The 15,320-nt window shown below is 34.4% G+C and overlaps 1 protein-coding gene across 4 annotated transcripts in view; it reads right to left on the reverse strand.

The window, feature by feature from the left end:
- Nucleotides 1-850: 850 nt before the first annotated feature.
- Nucleotides 851-15,320, reverse strand: part of Egfr (epidermal growth factor receptor) — an 82,874-nt gene continuing 68,404 nt past the window's right edge. For 3 of the 4 annotated variants that reach the window (XM_015509361.2, XM_015509357.2, XM_015509359.2), the window contains 16 exons: nucleotides 7,490-7,825; nucleotides 7,093-7,418; nucleotides 6,803-7,000; nucleotides 6,440-6,741; nucleotides 6,134-6,369; nucleotides 5,940-6,072; nucleotides 5,579-5,867; nucleotides 5,087-5,452; nucleotides 4,852-4,994; nucleotides 4,494-4,773; nucleotides 4,106-4,403; nucleotides 3,808-4,038; nucleotides 3,435-3,718; nucleotides 3,141-3,354; nucleotides 2,839-3,021; nucleotides 851-2,522 (listed from right to left, as the gene is read on the reverse strand). In XM_015509361.2, the coding sequence (XP_015364847.2) occupies nucleotides 2,203-2,522; nucleotides 2,839-3,021; nucleotides 3,141-3,354; nucleotides 3,435-3,718; nucleotides 3,808-4,038; nucleotides 4,106-4,403; nucleotides 4,494-4,773; nucleotides 4,852-4,994; nucleotides 5,087-5,452; nucleotides 5,579-5,867; nucleotides 5,940-6,072; nucleotides 6,134-6,369; nucleotides 6,440-6,741; nucleotides 6,803-7,000; nucleotides 7,093-7,418; nucleotides 7,490-7,825 (4,139 nt within the window). In that variant the 3' untranslated portion in view covers nucleotides 851-2,202. The remainder of the gene's footprint in view (nucleotides 2,523-2,838; nucleotides 3,022-3,140; nucleotides 3,355-3,434; nucleotides 3,719-3,807; nucleotides 4,039-4,105; nucleotides 4,404-4,493; nucleotides 4,774-4,851; nucleotides 4,995-5,086; nucleotides 5,453-5,578; nucleotides 5,868-5,939; nucleotides 6,073-6,133; nucleotides 6,370-6,439; nucleotides 6,742-6,802; nucleotides 7,001-7,092; nucleotides 7,419-7,489; nucleotides 7,826-15,320) is intronic. The other variant, XM_015509360.2, reaches the window with a different exon arrangement.

Raw genomic sequence — 15,320 nt, forward strand, 5'->3', positions numbered from 1 at the left:
GTGTGTGAGTATCGTACCTAACCAATGACGCAATTGACGCGTGACGGCGTAACGCCGAAACGACAAAGCACTCCAACGGTAAACACGCTAACTAATACTCACTTATAAAAAATAGTCGGACAGTCGGCGGTAGCAATGTAGCATACGCGGAGAAAAACAATAAGCACATTAATGTCGGCAGTAAAGTTGTAGTCGCGGTGAAAACGCAAAACTGTGTGTTCACTGTTCATCTTATATTGTGTACTTTTGTCAAAGTCTTTGTGAGCGAATAATACCGGCCATCGACGAGACGACGCCAATGACAAAATGTGATATATAAATATGATAAAAAAATATATATATATATATTTGTCACGACGGCGCCAACAATAAGTTGTGAGTACATCAAAAGATATATTTATAGAATATTATGGCCTCGGATTAAATAGAGTGGGAGACGTATAAAGACAATCGACAAAATTGAAATTCTCTTATCAAAGAGCAATAAGAGCCGAGGAAGATATTAATGTTATAAAATTATTAAACATTAGTTATTTATAATTAGTTGTTTAGTTCGCGATTTTATTATGATTAACTAATTTAATTTATCATGGATTTTTATAACTTAACTACTTAGGTCTTAAATATATATTATTGCCTTTAAACTTATTCAACTGTTATCAAAATTATGTAACAAGTATTTTATCAAGTACCAATAATTATCCATGTGAATATTACATTTAATTTATAATTAAATCTATTGGCTAATATATATATGAAAAAAAAATTGCCAAATAGGCACTGGATCACAACTTAATTTTATATGATACGAGTTATGATAATTTGTAAAAAAAATAACTAAAACCATTACTTATATAAGATCAACTTGTTTTTATTGACACTTTACAGACTTACAAAATGAATATTACAAGTATACGTGTAAGTATACAATGTACACAAACACACATAGGTTTATAAATCACAAACATGCCTATCAAACAGACTCATTAAAAGATTAACATTATAGTAAAAAAAAAAAATGTAAAATTAATAGCTACCGCACAGTAATTCATTTTTCTAATATTCATAGTGAAAAATACATTAATAAATGGCACTTACTATTATTAGGTAAATTTATAAAAACTAAAACAAAATAGTATCTTTATTCTAAACACAAGTAGATATTAAGTTCAAACTTGTTAAAATTCATACTCAGTATGTGTGTAGCCAATGGCAAGTATTGTTTTTGTATGTGTAATCCAACAAATACAACTATAAATTATGATGATACATGGAAAATTAAGAGATCTAAAAAAAAAATTATACAATCAAGGTTTAAATTAATATTATATAAGTACAACAGGTCAGTTTAAAATCTCCATGTATCCACCTATTAATAGGTACCTAAAATCTGAATAGGTCACACATCATAAACTAATGGATAGCTGGTAATTATGTATGCATATTCATATACATAATATGTTCGGTAAGAGTCTATCTTAAAATAAAACAAAAATATTGCCGTAGTTAATAGTAATTACAATGAAAAAATATATAGTTTATTGTTTTTTAAGCCTAAAATTTATGCAAATAATACAGTAAATATAACTAAATGTTTTGAATAATTTCAAGAAAACCCTATTTACATTAATAAAATAAATATCACAGCCTTTAAAAAAATATTTTTAAATATATATTTGTTTGCCCACAGATATCTTAAAGGCAATCGGTTTTCATTTTGGTGTAAATATGATTTGATTCTTTTTAAGTACATTAACTCAGAGGAAAACGGTTCCATTGTTTGATCCGTTTTGCTACATTGTATTATGGGCAAACTACATAGTCATATTACACAATAAAATTGTTGTATACGCTAACAATAACAAGAACCTTACAATTAGTATAAAATATTTCTTTACAGTTATCAAACGATAATGATAATAAAAATAATAATATAATGTACAGTCGGGATAGAAAATGGCACAGCGTCATACAAACATAAATATATAATAGTTTTAAAAATAAAAATATAAATAAAACAATATTATTATATGCATATCGTATAATAATATATCGAATAAACTTGTAAAAAACTTGTCGTTTCATGCGTCATCTCATAATAATTTCTTAATAATTCTTAAAAACGAGTCAACAGAACAAAACTTAAACTTCTACAAAATGGTTCGACGCCACCAGGTGCGTACCCGGTTTGGTAGCCGGTCGTCAAACGGTTGTTTCGTTTCGTCTAAGCGGTTGGAGCTCTCTTTGCAGACGATCAAAGTCGTTGTAGTACTCATGGTCCGACTCATCCTCCAGACTTCGGCCGTTGGAGGTAGGCGCAGGTGACTGCGGTTCGCAGGACGCCTCTGCAACAGAACCGCTACCGTCACCGGAGATTGTAGATGGTGTCACGGCGGAAGGTTCGCCACCGGTCAAATGGTACTCCGGGTTGTCCACGCTGCTCACTTGGACTGGCAAGAAGTCTGGTTGGTAGTTTTTGGTCAGACCAGGAGGCCTTGGGAGGCTACCGTTGGCGTATTCCACTGCAACGCAAACGTAATAATATTTATTATAAGGAAAGAATCACAATGTAGATAGCAAGAGAGGGAATTTATTATTGATGCGATAAAAGATTTTATTGTTGGGAGCAGAGTTTATACTTCGTAAGATTTCGGAGAGCCGAATAATTTCTAGCTTTAAAGTGGTTCAACGGTTAGGTTATTTTTGAATGCTACTTTGGTTAATAATGTAGGTTAACTATACCTAATAATACATATCTACCATAAATTCTTTTTTCAATTCGACGTCTTCTGATTTTATCATTTACAAAATGAGATATTAATAATTAAGATGACTTACCTTCAGCGTGTTGATGACCAATCAAATCGATATAATTGGCAGGCGCGTGCCGTCGTTTGTTGTCGATTTCGTCGTTGGCTGGAGACGGCATTAGGTAATCGTCCTCGTCCAATGGCAAGTCTAATTTTAACGTGCCCACTTGCGCCTTGCTTCCATTGCTGAGATCTTCGGAAGTATCGCAATCTACCAAGAAAAGTAATTTAAGGTAAATATAACTTTTTTTATAAGTACTGTTTGTATGTTATTGTGGGCGAAGCGACTATCACCTGTTATCATTATGAATTATTAAAACAATTTTTTACCTAATCGATGTATGTCACCGAATTTTCTGAGCTCTCGATCCCAGTTGTGTCTACCATGCATAGATCCTAACATGTCAGCACCCGCCGTGCTACTCGATCCAAGCCTCGACGGTCCCGGCATTCCCATTTTTGGGTTCATGCAGTACTCATCAGATTCCATGATACTCATATCTGCACCTTCAGTCGCCAGGTTTGATAATATCTCGTTTTCGTCCTACGCGATAAATAATAAATAACCGAACCGTAAAAAAGTGAATCAACGGTCAAAATCTCAAATAATTATCGACAACTTACCTGCGACGAGTACGACGGCAACCTCATGTAACGGTCACCTGGTATGACCAGGTATCTACCCGGATCGATTGCCATTTTGGCGAATTCATCGGCAAGTTCCTCAAAACTAGGACGGCTATCTTTTTCGATTAACCAACATTTTACCATCACCATGTACACATCAATGGTGCAAATTGGTGGTTGCGGCAATCGTTCACCTTTTTCTAGCAGACCCAAAACTTCTTTTTTGTCCACGCTTTCATACGGTTGTTTACCGTACGTCAACAATTCCCATACGGTAATACCTGTAAAAAAAAAAAAAATATGAAAAATTGTTGATTTACTACGGGTATGTGGTTGTACTTGTACAACGTGACGACGAAAGTAAACTTACCAAACGCCCAGACATCGCTCTTGTGAGTGAACACCCTGTACTTAAGACATTCTGGGGCTAGCCATTTGACCGGCATCTTTCCACCGTCAGCAGTGTACTCCAGTTGGTCAATTTCCAACAGTTTAGCCAAACCAAAATCGGTGATCTTCACGCAGTTGGTGTTCTGCACGAGGACGTTTCGGGCTGCCAAGTCTCTATGCACTAGTCGCTTTTCTTCCAAATAAGCCATACCTGCATGAAATCGTTTGAATTTAGAACATCCATTGATCACTCTGCATTTATTTTTAAAATCTCTTACCTTTGGCTATTTGCGTGCACCATTTTAGGAACGTTTTGGAACCAATCTTGTCGTTGTTGTTTCGCACGTACTTCAATAGACACCCGAGTGGCATGAGTTGGGTGACCAACATCATCTCGGACGTCATACATACGGCCAACAATTTTACTAGATTGTCGTGTTCAACACTAGCCATTATATAAGCTTCATCTAAGAATTCTTTGCTAGTATTTTCGTAACCACACGTGTCGTCTTTTTTGTGTAGCTTTTTGATTGCTACTGGTATTTTAATGTTCTCGCCTTCAACAACCCAAACGCCCTATAAACGCATGATATTATTATTATTTATCCAATTCAAATTATTTAAAATCATTCAATACTAGACTGAATATTAAATTTTGAGTAATACCTTGTAAACAACTCCAAAAGCTCCATTTCCAAGTTCAGCGCCTATTCTCAGGTCTACTTCTTTGACGATCCTTAGTTTAGCCGTGTTGGGTTTGACATTCGAAGGCCTTAGTGGTTCGTTATCTTCCATACCTGTTAGTACCATTGTCATTTTTACTGCTGTCTCTTTGGCTCGTGCACGTCTTCGCCAGTGCCATACAAGAATCATGAGTAAAACCATCACCAAAAACGTGAAAACTACAACCGCGCTCAGTATCAATGGTATTTGCTCCGAATCACTACTAAAATCAAACAAAAATAATGTCACGAATGGTTAGAAATTGAATATCAGAGAAGTCAAAATATTACGACGAACTTACAGTTTAGAAGCCATTCTGACGTCATCTGCGGAACAATATGGGTCTGGGTCGTCCTTAGTGTACACCTTGTATGGAGCAAAAGACGGGCAGATAGGACCAGAGCAGTTGAACGCCGTACGGTTATCCGAAGGGTTGCCGCTGAGCTAGAACGTTAAAATAGAATGTACCGTTTAGGTTTCCTAAGGATTTCACTATTTAACTACTCTATTAAGACTCGTTTTTTTGTGGTACTTACCTCGAATATTTTGAAATGCCTACACGCCTGGCATTGAGATGCGTGTGGTCCGTAACATCCTCTACATAGAATGTCACATGGCATACATTCACGCTCTATTTCTCCATTCGGTAACTTGTTGGTTGTGGCATAGTACTCGATTGGACAATCATCTGCACAGTGATCACCACGTTTGTAGCCCGCGCAACGTTGGCAGACTTGATCGTGGAATCCGAAACCTGTGCACCTCAGACACCGCGGATGACATTTTCTGCATACAGCTTTGCCGGCTAATGCACGTAGAGCAGCACCACCTTGCTCCAACGGTCCAACCCATTCGTAATAGTAACCATTTGGACAAGTTTCATTTTTGTGTAAACATCTCTCCTATAAAAAAATATATACACATTACACATATATTATTTAAGTTGTACGAAGGAAAAACATTAAGACAGACTGTTAGATTTTCTTATAAAACAACAAAAAGTAAATTAATAAGAGACAAATACTTACGACTGAAGCATCGGCATTCAAAACAGCTTTGTGACAAGATCGGCACCCATTAGGTCCAATTGTGTTGTCCGGACCACTACAACCTCCAACACAGTTCAAATGACATGGTAAACATTCACTGGGTCTGGATTGGTTAGCACTGTATTTATTCACTGGACATTGAGATACACAGTGAATACCGTCGAGAAGATTGCGGCATGATGTACAGTGTTCGGGGCCGGGCCCGTGACAACCACCGTCACATTCCGGATGACATGCCGCGCAAGTCTTATCACCAGCTTCGTATAGCCTGCATAGTAAATAACAACGAGAATAGTAAAAATCAAAAACTCACATTCATAACCTTAAATGTTTTACTTACCCAGGTACATGACTACAATTAGGTAAACATTGATTTTCGTACTGAAAGTTTCTACAAGACAAACACTGATGAGGTCCAGGACCCCAGCAACCTTGTTTTGAACACTCCGGATCGCATATTTCATTCTCTAAAACTATATAAATACACCATGAAAACCTTAGATAAGTGTTTAATAATTATAAATAATGACTTACTGCAAAGAGATTCATTTTTGTTATTTTGCAAAAGCTTTGGATGTTCCGATGATTTTTTTATGGACTCCCAGTCAATAGTTTGGGCGTAACAAAGTCTTTTATTTTCTAGTATTGCAACACTCCCAGAATGGATTTTCTTTAGCGAACGCAAACCCAATGAAGTCAACGAAGTCTTAACAATATACAATGATGCAAAGTATTCGGTAACAGTGCGACCACCGATAACTTCCAAATTCCTGTTGAAGTAAAATATAATTAATTTAAACAATAGGTATATTATTGCTATTGTAATTTTATAAGACTTACCTAAAGTATGACAGGTTTTTAAAATCTTCATGGGATCCTTGTATGTTTATGTAACCTGTCACTTCTTTCAACGTGCTAAACACTTCCAAACGGTCAGGATGCATAGCTTTGATACGTTGGCCGAAACTGAAGTTAGCAAAAACTTGTTGGAAACCTTTGAATGTTTGGTCTAAGATAGTTAATGAACCCTCGATTACGGTGCAGTCTTTAAAACCATCAATGTTGCTATCATGTATCGTAGTTACACCTTCACAAGTTTTCGGACATGGGCCGTCACACAATACACATTCGCCATTTACAGCCTAAAACAAGTTTTAATTTAGAAAAATATATTTAAATTAAATTAAGCATAATTATTATTACCTTTTTCTTTGGTGGACAACTTCGTACACACGCCCCATTGTCTTTGAGCAAATGTTCCGGGCAGTTTTTCACGCAAGTCGCACCATAAGCATACTTTCCATTTGGATTTGTTTCCCAGGAGTATGTTATGGAATTATACCGTTGCATCGCCGGACATTCTTGAGTGCATACACCGTCATCGTAAAAATTTCGACAAGCCTTTAAAATTATAAATATAATTATTATTTTTAATTTAAGACATATTATCAAGATTGAGTTATAATGAACATATTATATTGTAATATACTTACGAGGCAATCACTTTGCTTTGGTCCCGTACAACCACCAGCACAAAACAAATGACAGCAGTCTCTTGGCTTTGGTCCAAAACAACGGCCCTGATAACATTGGGGACTACAGTTGATCTTTGAGAACTTTTGGCAATTGTGTGGACCTTCACCCCAACAGCCACCCGTACACGACTTGTCACAAGGTGGACATTCCCGTTCAGAGTTCGAGAAATTATACATGTACATCCACTTGGCCCCCGGTCCGGTGATGATCTCATCCCAGTTAATGGTGCGCATATGGCACAGATTATAGTTATCGATCATGCCCACATTGCCAGCTAATATATCTGAATAAATGTATGGTATGAGTAATGAATATTAAAAATTACATACATTCAAGAATAATAGAAATGCTTACCTCTTAGAGCTGGCAATTCGAGATTGTTCATTTTTGATAACATGACCAGTAACGAAAACTCTTCTTCCTTGACGGCCAATTTGAATTGAGTTCGGCCTCGAATGATTTGCAGCCGAGGTAACACGATTTTGTTGACGTCCACATGAGTAATCAAAACGTATCCGGTAACTTCTCGTATGTGTTGTAAGAAACTCAGATCCAAGTGTTCGTCCTGCAACCATGTCAGTTCCAGGTTGCCATCCACATAGGTGCAATTGGTGTAACGGTCCCTGAGGTTTCGGTAATGATGATCCCGATTCGACGGCACAGAAAGACGACCGTTGGTACCAATGCATACTGCAAGATAAAAATAAAATCGAAATTTAATAACATGTAAAAATTATTTTAAATTCTAAGGGTTGATATAAAATACATTATGCATGATGTATACAACCGTCACACACAGAACAGTGTGTTTAGTAGCCAGTAGGTATAAAAGTATTTAAAATATATAGTAAAAAATTATAGTTTGTCATATTATTACATAATACTTTCACTGGAATTATGTTGTTTTTTATGAATTCCATCGCGGAAACTCCTTTCGATCGGGAAATACCATTAACCTTTTCAATATTTTCTTATACGCCACGCTCACCAGTCCACCCAATATATACATACACGTCATATACTCCCATAATAATTGTGTTAATCCTCATCCAATGGTATGTGTGACCGCGACGGTTTTGAGTACCAACCAAACAACAACAAATAACAATGATGATGACGATGATGTTGTGGACGACGCTAGTCATTCTCACGTTATTGTTATGTTCAAGCATTGTTGTCGTCATCGTCGATGGTAATATTAATAATAGTAACAATAATGAAATAATATTGTGTGTATTTGTAAAGCAATACGAAGTAATAAACGGGCGTTGTGTTATCAAAATTTTAATTAAAATTCAATGCACTGCAGGCGCCAAAAGGCAGTTTATTTTGTCCTACTCTGCTTCTCCGTCCACTTAAAACCGAATTCCAAAGCGCACAATACAAAGTTTTGACAGAAACAGTTAATTAAAAACTGTCTTGTTCCCCTAGGGTATTATTGACTATTGATCGATATACGTATGTATATTGATCTTGTGCTTTTTTACCATCTATTGCGGGCTTGTTAATTGCGGAAATACCACAAAAGTCTCAACGGTTGGGCGAAGATGACCGACCCGATAGAAATGAGAAGACATTGTAATATATAGAGAGGAGGAGTATATAACAACAGGTACATCTATACAGTTCGATATCAATACGCATCTAGTCCAATAAAATGTCAATCTGATTGTTTAGTAATTTTCTTATATTCCATACCTTTTGCAGCTAATAACAATAAAGAAGAATTTTCATTGTCGAGTTTACAATTAAAAAAATATGTAATACAATACACTAAATACAAAGAAATGTATCGTTCTTATTTATTTATATTGTTGCAGTACACACTTTTAAGATTCTACTCATTTGTATTACGAATAAATGCAAGCCAATTAACTTGGAAATATATGCTGATAGGTATCCGTGTAGACTGTTGTAACCAACAACACGTGTAGTAGAAACTATTAACATTATATTACTATCGAACGTTTCTGATATTATCATAAAATATGTCTACGGTGCTTAAATGCTAACTGAGCTCGATTTGTATTAACCTATAGCGATTCGCACGAAAAGGTTTTTAATTGAGTCTGATTTGAGAAACCAGTCGTGAGTTCTTTGCCGTTGTAATTTACGGTTCAATGTGGCTTTTATCGGTCTACTAAATTTTAAAAGAATTTGCAAGTAATTGAAAATACCGGTTTTGATTTCATGTTATTTTACGTTCGTTGGAGTATAGCTTTATCCACAAAATTCATCATATAGCAGATTATTATTGCTTTATAGCGAGAAAATAACTGGTTTCAAGATTTAAATCGGATACCTTCAATTTTTGAAAACACTAAAGTCACTACCTATATATTTTTATTATTATTATATTAAAAACTATTTTCTCCTCTCCCTTTACATCGATTAATCACATAGGTATTAGTCGGTATTATCGTCATCATTTAACATTATTTTATCCACTAGTCTCTATGCAACGTCCAATTTATATTATTTATAAATATTATTAAGTCTTAGGGGAAATATAATATGTATATAGGTATCTACTTAACAAGTTGTCAAAATTGTTATTAATAAGAATGAATAATTTTTTGATATAACGTATAATCCGCAAGGGGTCTAAGATATTTTTCCCCGGCATACAGATTTAAAATTACTTTGGTGTCCTGCGGTGAGGGATCCCACAAAAATGCAATTGACGAACGTCCACGTCTCGTCTGTATCATTACAATAATCAAGACGCAAAGAAATAAAACCGTTAAAAATATAGTTTTTATTATGTGCAAAACACGGATGAATACATAAAAGAATAAAAGATATAATAATTTTGTCAGGGAATCTTTTTTTTTATATTATGTTACCGAGACTTTAATAATATTACGAGCGCAAGTCAAATTCTAGTAAATTCCATTTTGAACACTTTCTCTGTTTTCGTGACGGATGTCTGAAAATATGTCTAAGTCATAATTTAGAAATAGAAAATCTCAAATCAATTTTTCAGTAGGTATATTTAATATTCGATTTACTTATTGTTATTTGAAATTAGTTGTAGTCTTTTCACTTGATGACACTTAAATTGTTAGTCTTGGAAAAAAAATGGGAACCGTATATAACTATGAGTATATAGTAATAGTACGCATATAAAATACCAAAGAAAAGAATTTACATACTACTTTAAAACCAACGGACAAAAAAGTGATAATTCAATTAGGAATTGTGTTTATTTTATAATTTTATGGCAACATTTCATCACCAAACAAATAATTTGTAACACCTGAAATGAAGTGTTAAATCATTGAAAAAGAATTTAAAAAACAATTATATTACCAACTTAGTTATAGTATACTCGCTAAAGAGTTTTAAATATTTACAAATATTTGAATATATAATGAAGTAGATAGTTAGGTAATATACCTATTTATTATACTGTATATTACATCCAAGTATTAGACATAGCATGCATTTTTATTTCTCAAACAAGTGTAATGTCTATATGATATGTTTTTAACTATATTCGAGTGACATGGTAAACATTTTCATTGTAGGTAGTAGATTTGTACGAAGCTATGATGACTACGAAATTGTTGCTTAAATTAAGTATAAAACACCAACCGTATAGTTTTTTTACAACTGTTTGTGCGTCAATTTTTTAACGACGTGTCTTAGAGTCTTTCATTCGGGATTTCACAAAACGATACGATACAACATTTAGAATCGTCGTGTGTTTAGTCATGAATTTGTCAGTTTTATCATTTTATACCCATCATACAATTTAACACATATTTTTAGATCACTTGAATTTTAAAATATCGTTGTTTTACAGGGTTGGTTAACAAGTTCACTGTCATGCTAAAAATATCATTTTTTTTTATTATTGCTTTGTGCGGTAGTTTACTCAAAAATATACAGTTACATCAGGCTGTGTGCGGATAGTATTCAAAACTATATTATAAGTTAAATTGATTTATAAACCCAGCAGGGTTATGAAAATCGTCAAAATAAACTGATTCGTATGGAGACATGTTTAGACAATTAGTATTGGTCTCCTTGGATATCTACTAAGGGCCATTCTTACAATGCTCGGTTAGTGCCTGATTACACTAACCGGAAGAATTTATCATGAGTTAACCGATAGAATTCTACCGGTTAGTCTTAACCGACACTTAACCGGACATTGTAAGAACGGCCTTAAGTGAGATAATAGAATGTGTTTGACTTTTTTGAAATTAATTTCTAAAAGATTAAGTTTGAGCCGTTTGAGAATAAACAATAAATGGAAAATTTCAATTAAAACGATAGGTAAGCGTAAGCGATGAGTAATAGGTCCTTTATGTGAAATCAACCTATTAAAAAAAATCATTCACTTCGCTTTCGTCCAGATTTAAACGAAGAACCATACTTAAAAAACATTATATTAATAATAATGCTATAACAGTAAGTACCTACATATTATAATACTCGGCCTGTTCTCGGAAACATATATAGTTTACCGTCATCGCACATTTACGATTGCACGTATACTTATATTATACAATATTATCAACGTGTAATAGGCATGTAAAAATATATGCATTGATAAAAAATATACATTATAATCTTATATAATATTGTGCGGTACACATAGGTAAAACGCAGATTCGAACCAATGCCATCTCTCAACTACTCTCAACGTGACTGTTGACAAAAATGCGCGGGTCGATCAAGGCCAACAGTAATTATGATATTTTTACACATAAATACACGATTATTTCGTGAATATATACCATCACCGAATTGGCTTACCAAAAAATACACGAAATTTGTATAGGTACTTTGTTCAAAACACGTATGATAAAAGAGATTTGGAAACGAGTGCGAGTGCAGAACGCGATATGCGACCGGTGTATTGCACTGATCGGGTCTTAGCAGCAGCTGTATGCTGCGGGTCGAGGGGTGGTTGTGAGCGATCCGCCGGTCGCGATAACGATCGTTTTCGGCCTCAAGAACCGCAGTTTCGTCCGTCTCCACGCTTGCAGTCCGTCCGACCGGTTTTTATCAGTCATTACAGCGACGACGAATAATTATAAATTATAATATTTGGTATAATGTTTTTATATTATTTTTATACATTATATCTGATAAGGTATAATAATATTTTAGTCCGACGAGAAACAACAACGCGTTTACAGGATAAAAATATAATATAATATTATTAAACCTACTGCACATTATATATCCATACGCACACGACTTGATCACACGCGAGTCTGTACCACCGGGCTGTATCATGTTATCCCTACCTGTACGCAACACGACGAGAGAAATAATATAAGACATAAAAATATAATACACTAGAACCACCTGCAGCACACACGCGGCGGTGAGCCCCGACCAAGCCGGGGGCCACCGGTGCACACACACACACACACACACATAAGCACAATACAACACGCGGGCGCACAGACTTAAAACCGGCCGTCGCCGAGTACAATAATAATAATATTAATAATAATAATGCGTACGATATGTGGTACATGGTATTCGGTACGCTTCGAGTGGATAGGTATGTGCCCAGTCATCGTCCCCGGAGGCTTTGTGTATAATAATTATACATATATATGTGTGTGTGTATACGAGTACGGTTTTTTACATTCTATTCGTTTTTTCTTTCCATCTCTTTCTCGCACTCTCAAATTTTTATATTTTTGTTTTTGTTCTACGCATGGAGCAAGGACCATTACGCAGTAATATTATGTATATCGTAGACTCCCGTTTAGTTTGCAAGAGCAAGGACACGCAGTTGTCTACGCTCGAAGGATATGAAGAGCCGAACGAGCCCTCGAGTGCCCTCTCCTCGATCATCGTCATAGCTACCACAATATCCACCACCCCAACGGCGAGATTTTTTGATAAAAATTATAACAACGATTGTATTATAATATATCGTAATAATAGAACGACTGGACGCTAAAATACGAGCACCGTATCGTCGGCGGTGTTCGTGAGAACCGCCACCGCGTCAACATGTAACGCGTATACATGTATATGGGCTTGAAAACGAACTAACCCTCGAGGTGTAATTATACGATTTTGATTTCTGACACGTACGGAACGATTAATATAATATTATGATATTGTATGTACTCGAATTATATACGTGTATAACGTCGATTCAAGACGATATCTGTTGTCTTATATACAATGTATATATAGAGACTAGAGAGCAACGATTTTTGAGCCGTGCGGGGTATATAATTCGTGGTTACATGATTTAAGATGATATACATAAATTAAATTAACCACGACAAAAAAAAAAAAAAATACATAATTATTCAAATACGGTTATTGATATATTATTATAGGGTAAAAAAATGTAGGTACCTATATACCTACATAATAACAATGCATTTGATGCCGGAGGAAACGACAACCCCGACATAATTATATACATAGGGTAGTAAATAGTAATACTATAACATAGTCTCGGACAACATAGGTATAAAAAAATATAGCTTTACCTATAGAATGATATAATATATTCACAACACATTGCTGCAGGTGGTGGAGTTTAAACTCCACGCTGAAATATACTTAGCTGTAGTAAGTCCGTCTCTCTGCGTATTATCATATTTAACTATAATACTAAAAATATAATGTGCAGGTACATTATGAACGTAACTACATATTACACATAGATACGTTTTCCCCGTGTTATGATATTGAAATAATGATTGTATGAAATGAATGAAACAATTATGTACTTGTGCATGATGTGCATAATATAAATAATATATATATATATATAAATTATAAATGTTATTAGATGTATATTATTATATTATAACTAATAAGGTTTCTTATATCAATACATATATAATATTTACATTGCAGGCACGTTACAACAACAGCTAAATAGATTACAAGGTTGTTAATACGCGCTGAGAAAATATTTGCAGAAAAATGATCCTGTACGACTTAAAATATTAATACTGTACGCGATGATTCACGCGGTTCGTTATATGCACCTGTACATATTTTTGTAATAAATATTAAAATATTATTAATGACTGTCACTCGTACATTTCTAACGATTGTAAGCCTCTCGGGAAATAATTCAAAAATTTAATATGAAAACCAGTCTGGGGAATTAATCAGAAGTTTTTTTTTTACATTTTTTCAAAATACAACTCGAGTAGGCAGACAAATCGAAATAAATGGTCATCATAGCACAAACACATTCATAGAACTCGGAAAAAGTTTATATTTAATTAATTTTCAACATTTCGAAGGATTTATGTATAATATTATACAACGTGCTGGCTGTGAAGTGGCCCGTCAAACGCGAACGGACGCGTGTGCCAACCGGGTAACAAGCTGTTCTTATATTCTTGACGGCGGTCCCGGATTGTCCGCTCGGTCAAGCGTGAATTTTTTTTTACATTTTCATTTATATAATTCAATATCTGATACGCACACATTAGCAAACCCGTTCTTCCTTTATACTAAAGTCCGAAGTCATGTCCGAAATAATTATATTTTATTCATCGTTATTATTGTTACTGTTAATAATATTCGATATTAAAATATGTTTGCATACACGATGTGACTCGAGAGTCGAGACGGCCCAAAGCCCCCTTTACAGGACACATACGCACGAGAGATCGGTGAGTGGTTCAGAAATCGCACACTGGCACACTATATGGTTGGACATAAAAAAAAAAAAAACGTTCCGAACATGGTGCAGTATACAATGGTGTGTACAATTATATACATATAAATACCTATAAACCTTTATTCAAAATTGCAAACAATTGTCGAGTATCACTCACATCCCACCAATTTTTATATAAGTATATAATATGTATTTATAATAGATTCTATTGAGAATACAGTCTATTTGTAGGCATAGTTTGTTGCGAGCATTATTTACTACTATACAGAGTGATTCTTATATACATTTTGAATCAGGTATTATCTTAGGATAATGCATTAATGTACTTCATCCCCCTCAAAAAATAACAACATTTATATTAAATAATAAATCATGAACTTTTTTTAACGAGGCAAACAATTAAATGAGTATGCGCAAAACTGTTTCTCAAATTTTGTTATTATTTATCTTTTATATTAAAAGAGATGTTATCAATTTAATAAAGAATGATAATTATATTGTAAATATATCATTTAAAAGTCAGTAAATTTTATTAATTAAAATTAAAAT

The sequence above is a fragment of the Diuraphis noxia genome, unplaced genomic scaffold (assembly GCF_037042655.1).
Source record: "Diuraphis noxia isolate RWA-SAM2 unplaced genomic scaffold, SU_Dnox_SAM2 contig0002, whole genome shotgun sequence".
Taxonomy (NCBI): Eukaryota; Metazoa; Arthropoda; class Insecta; order Hemiptera; family Aphididae; genus Diuraphis; species Diuraphis noxia.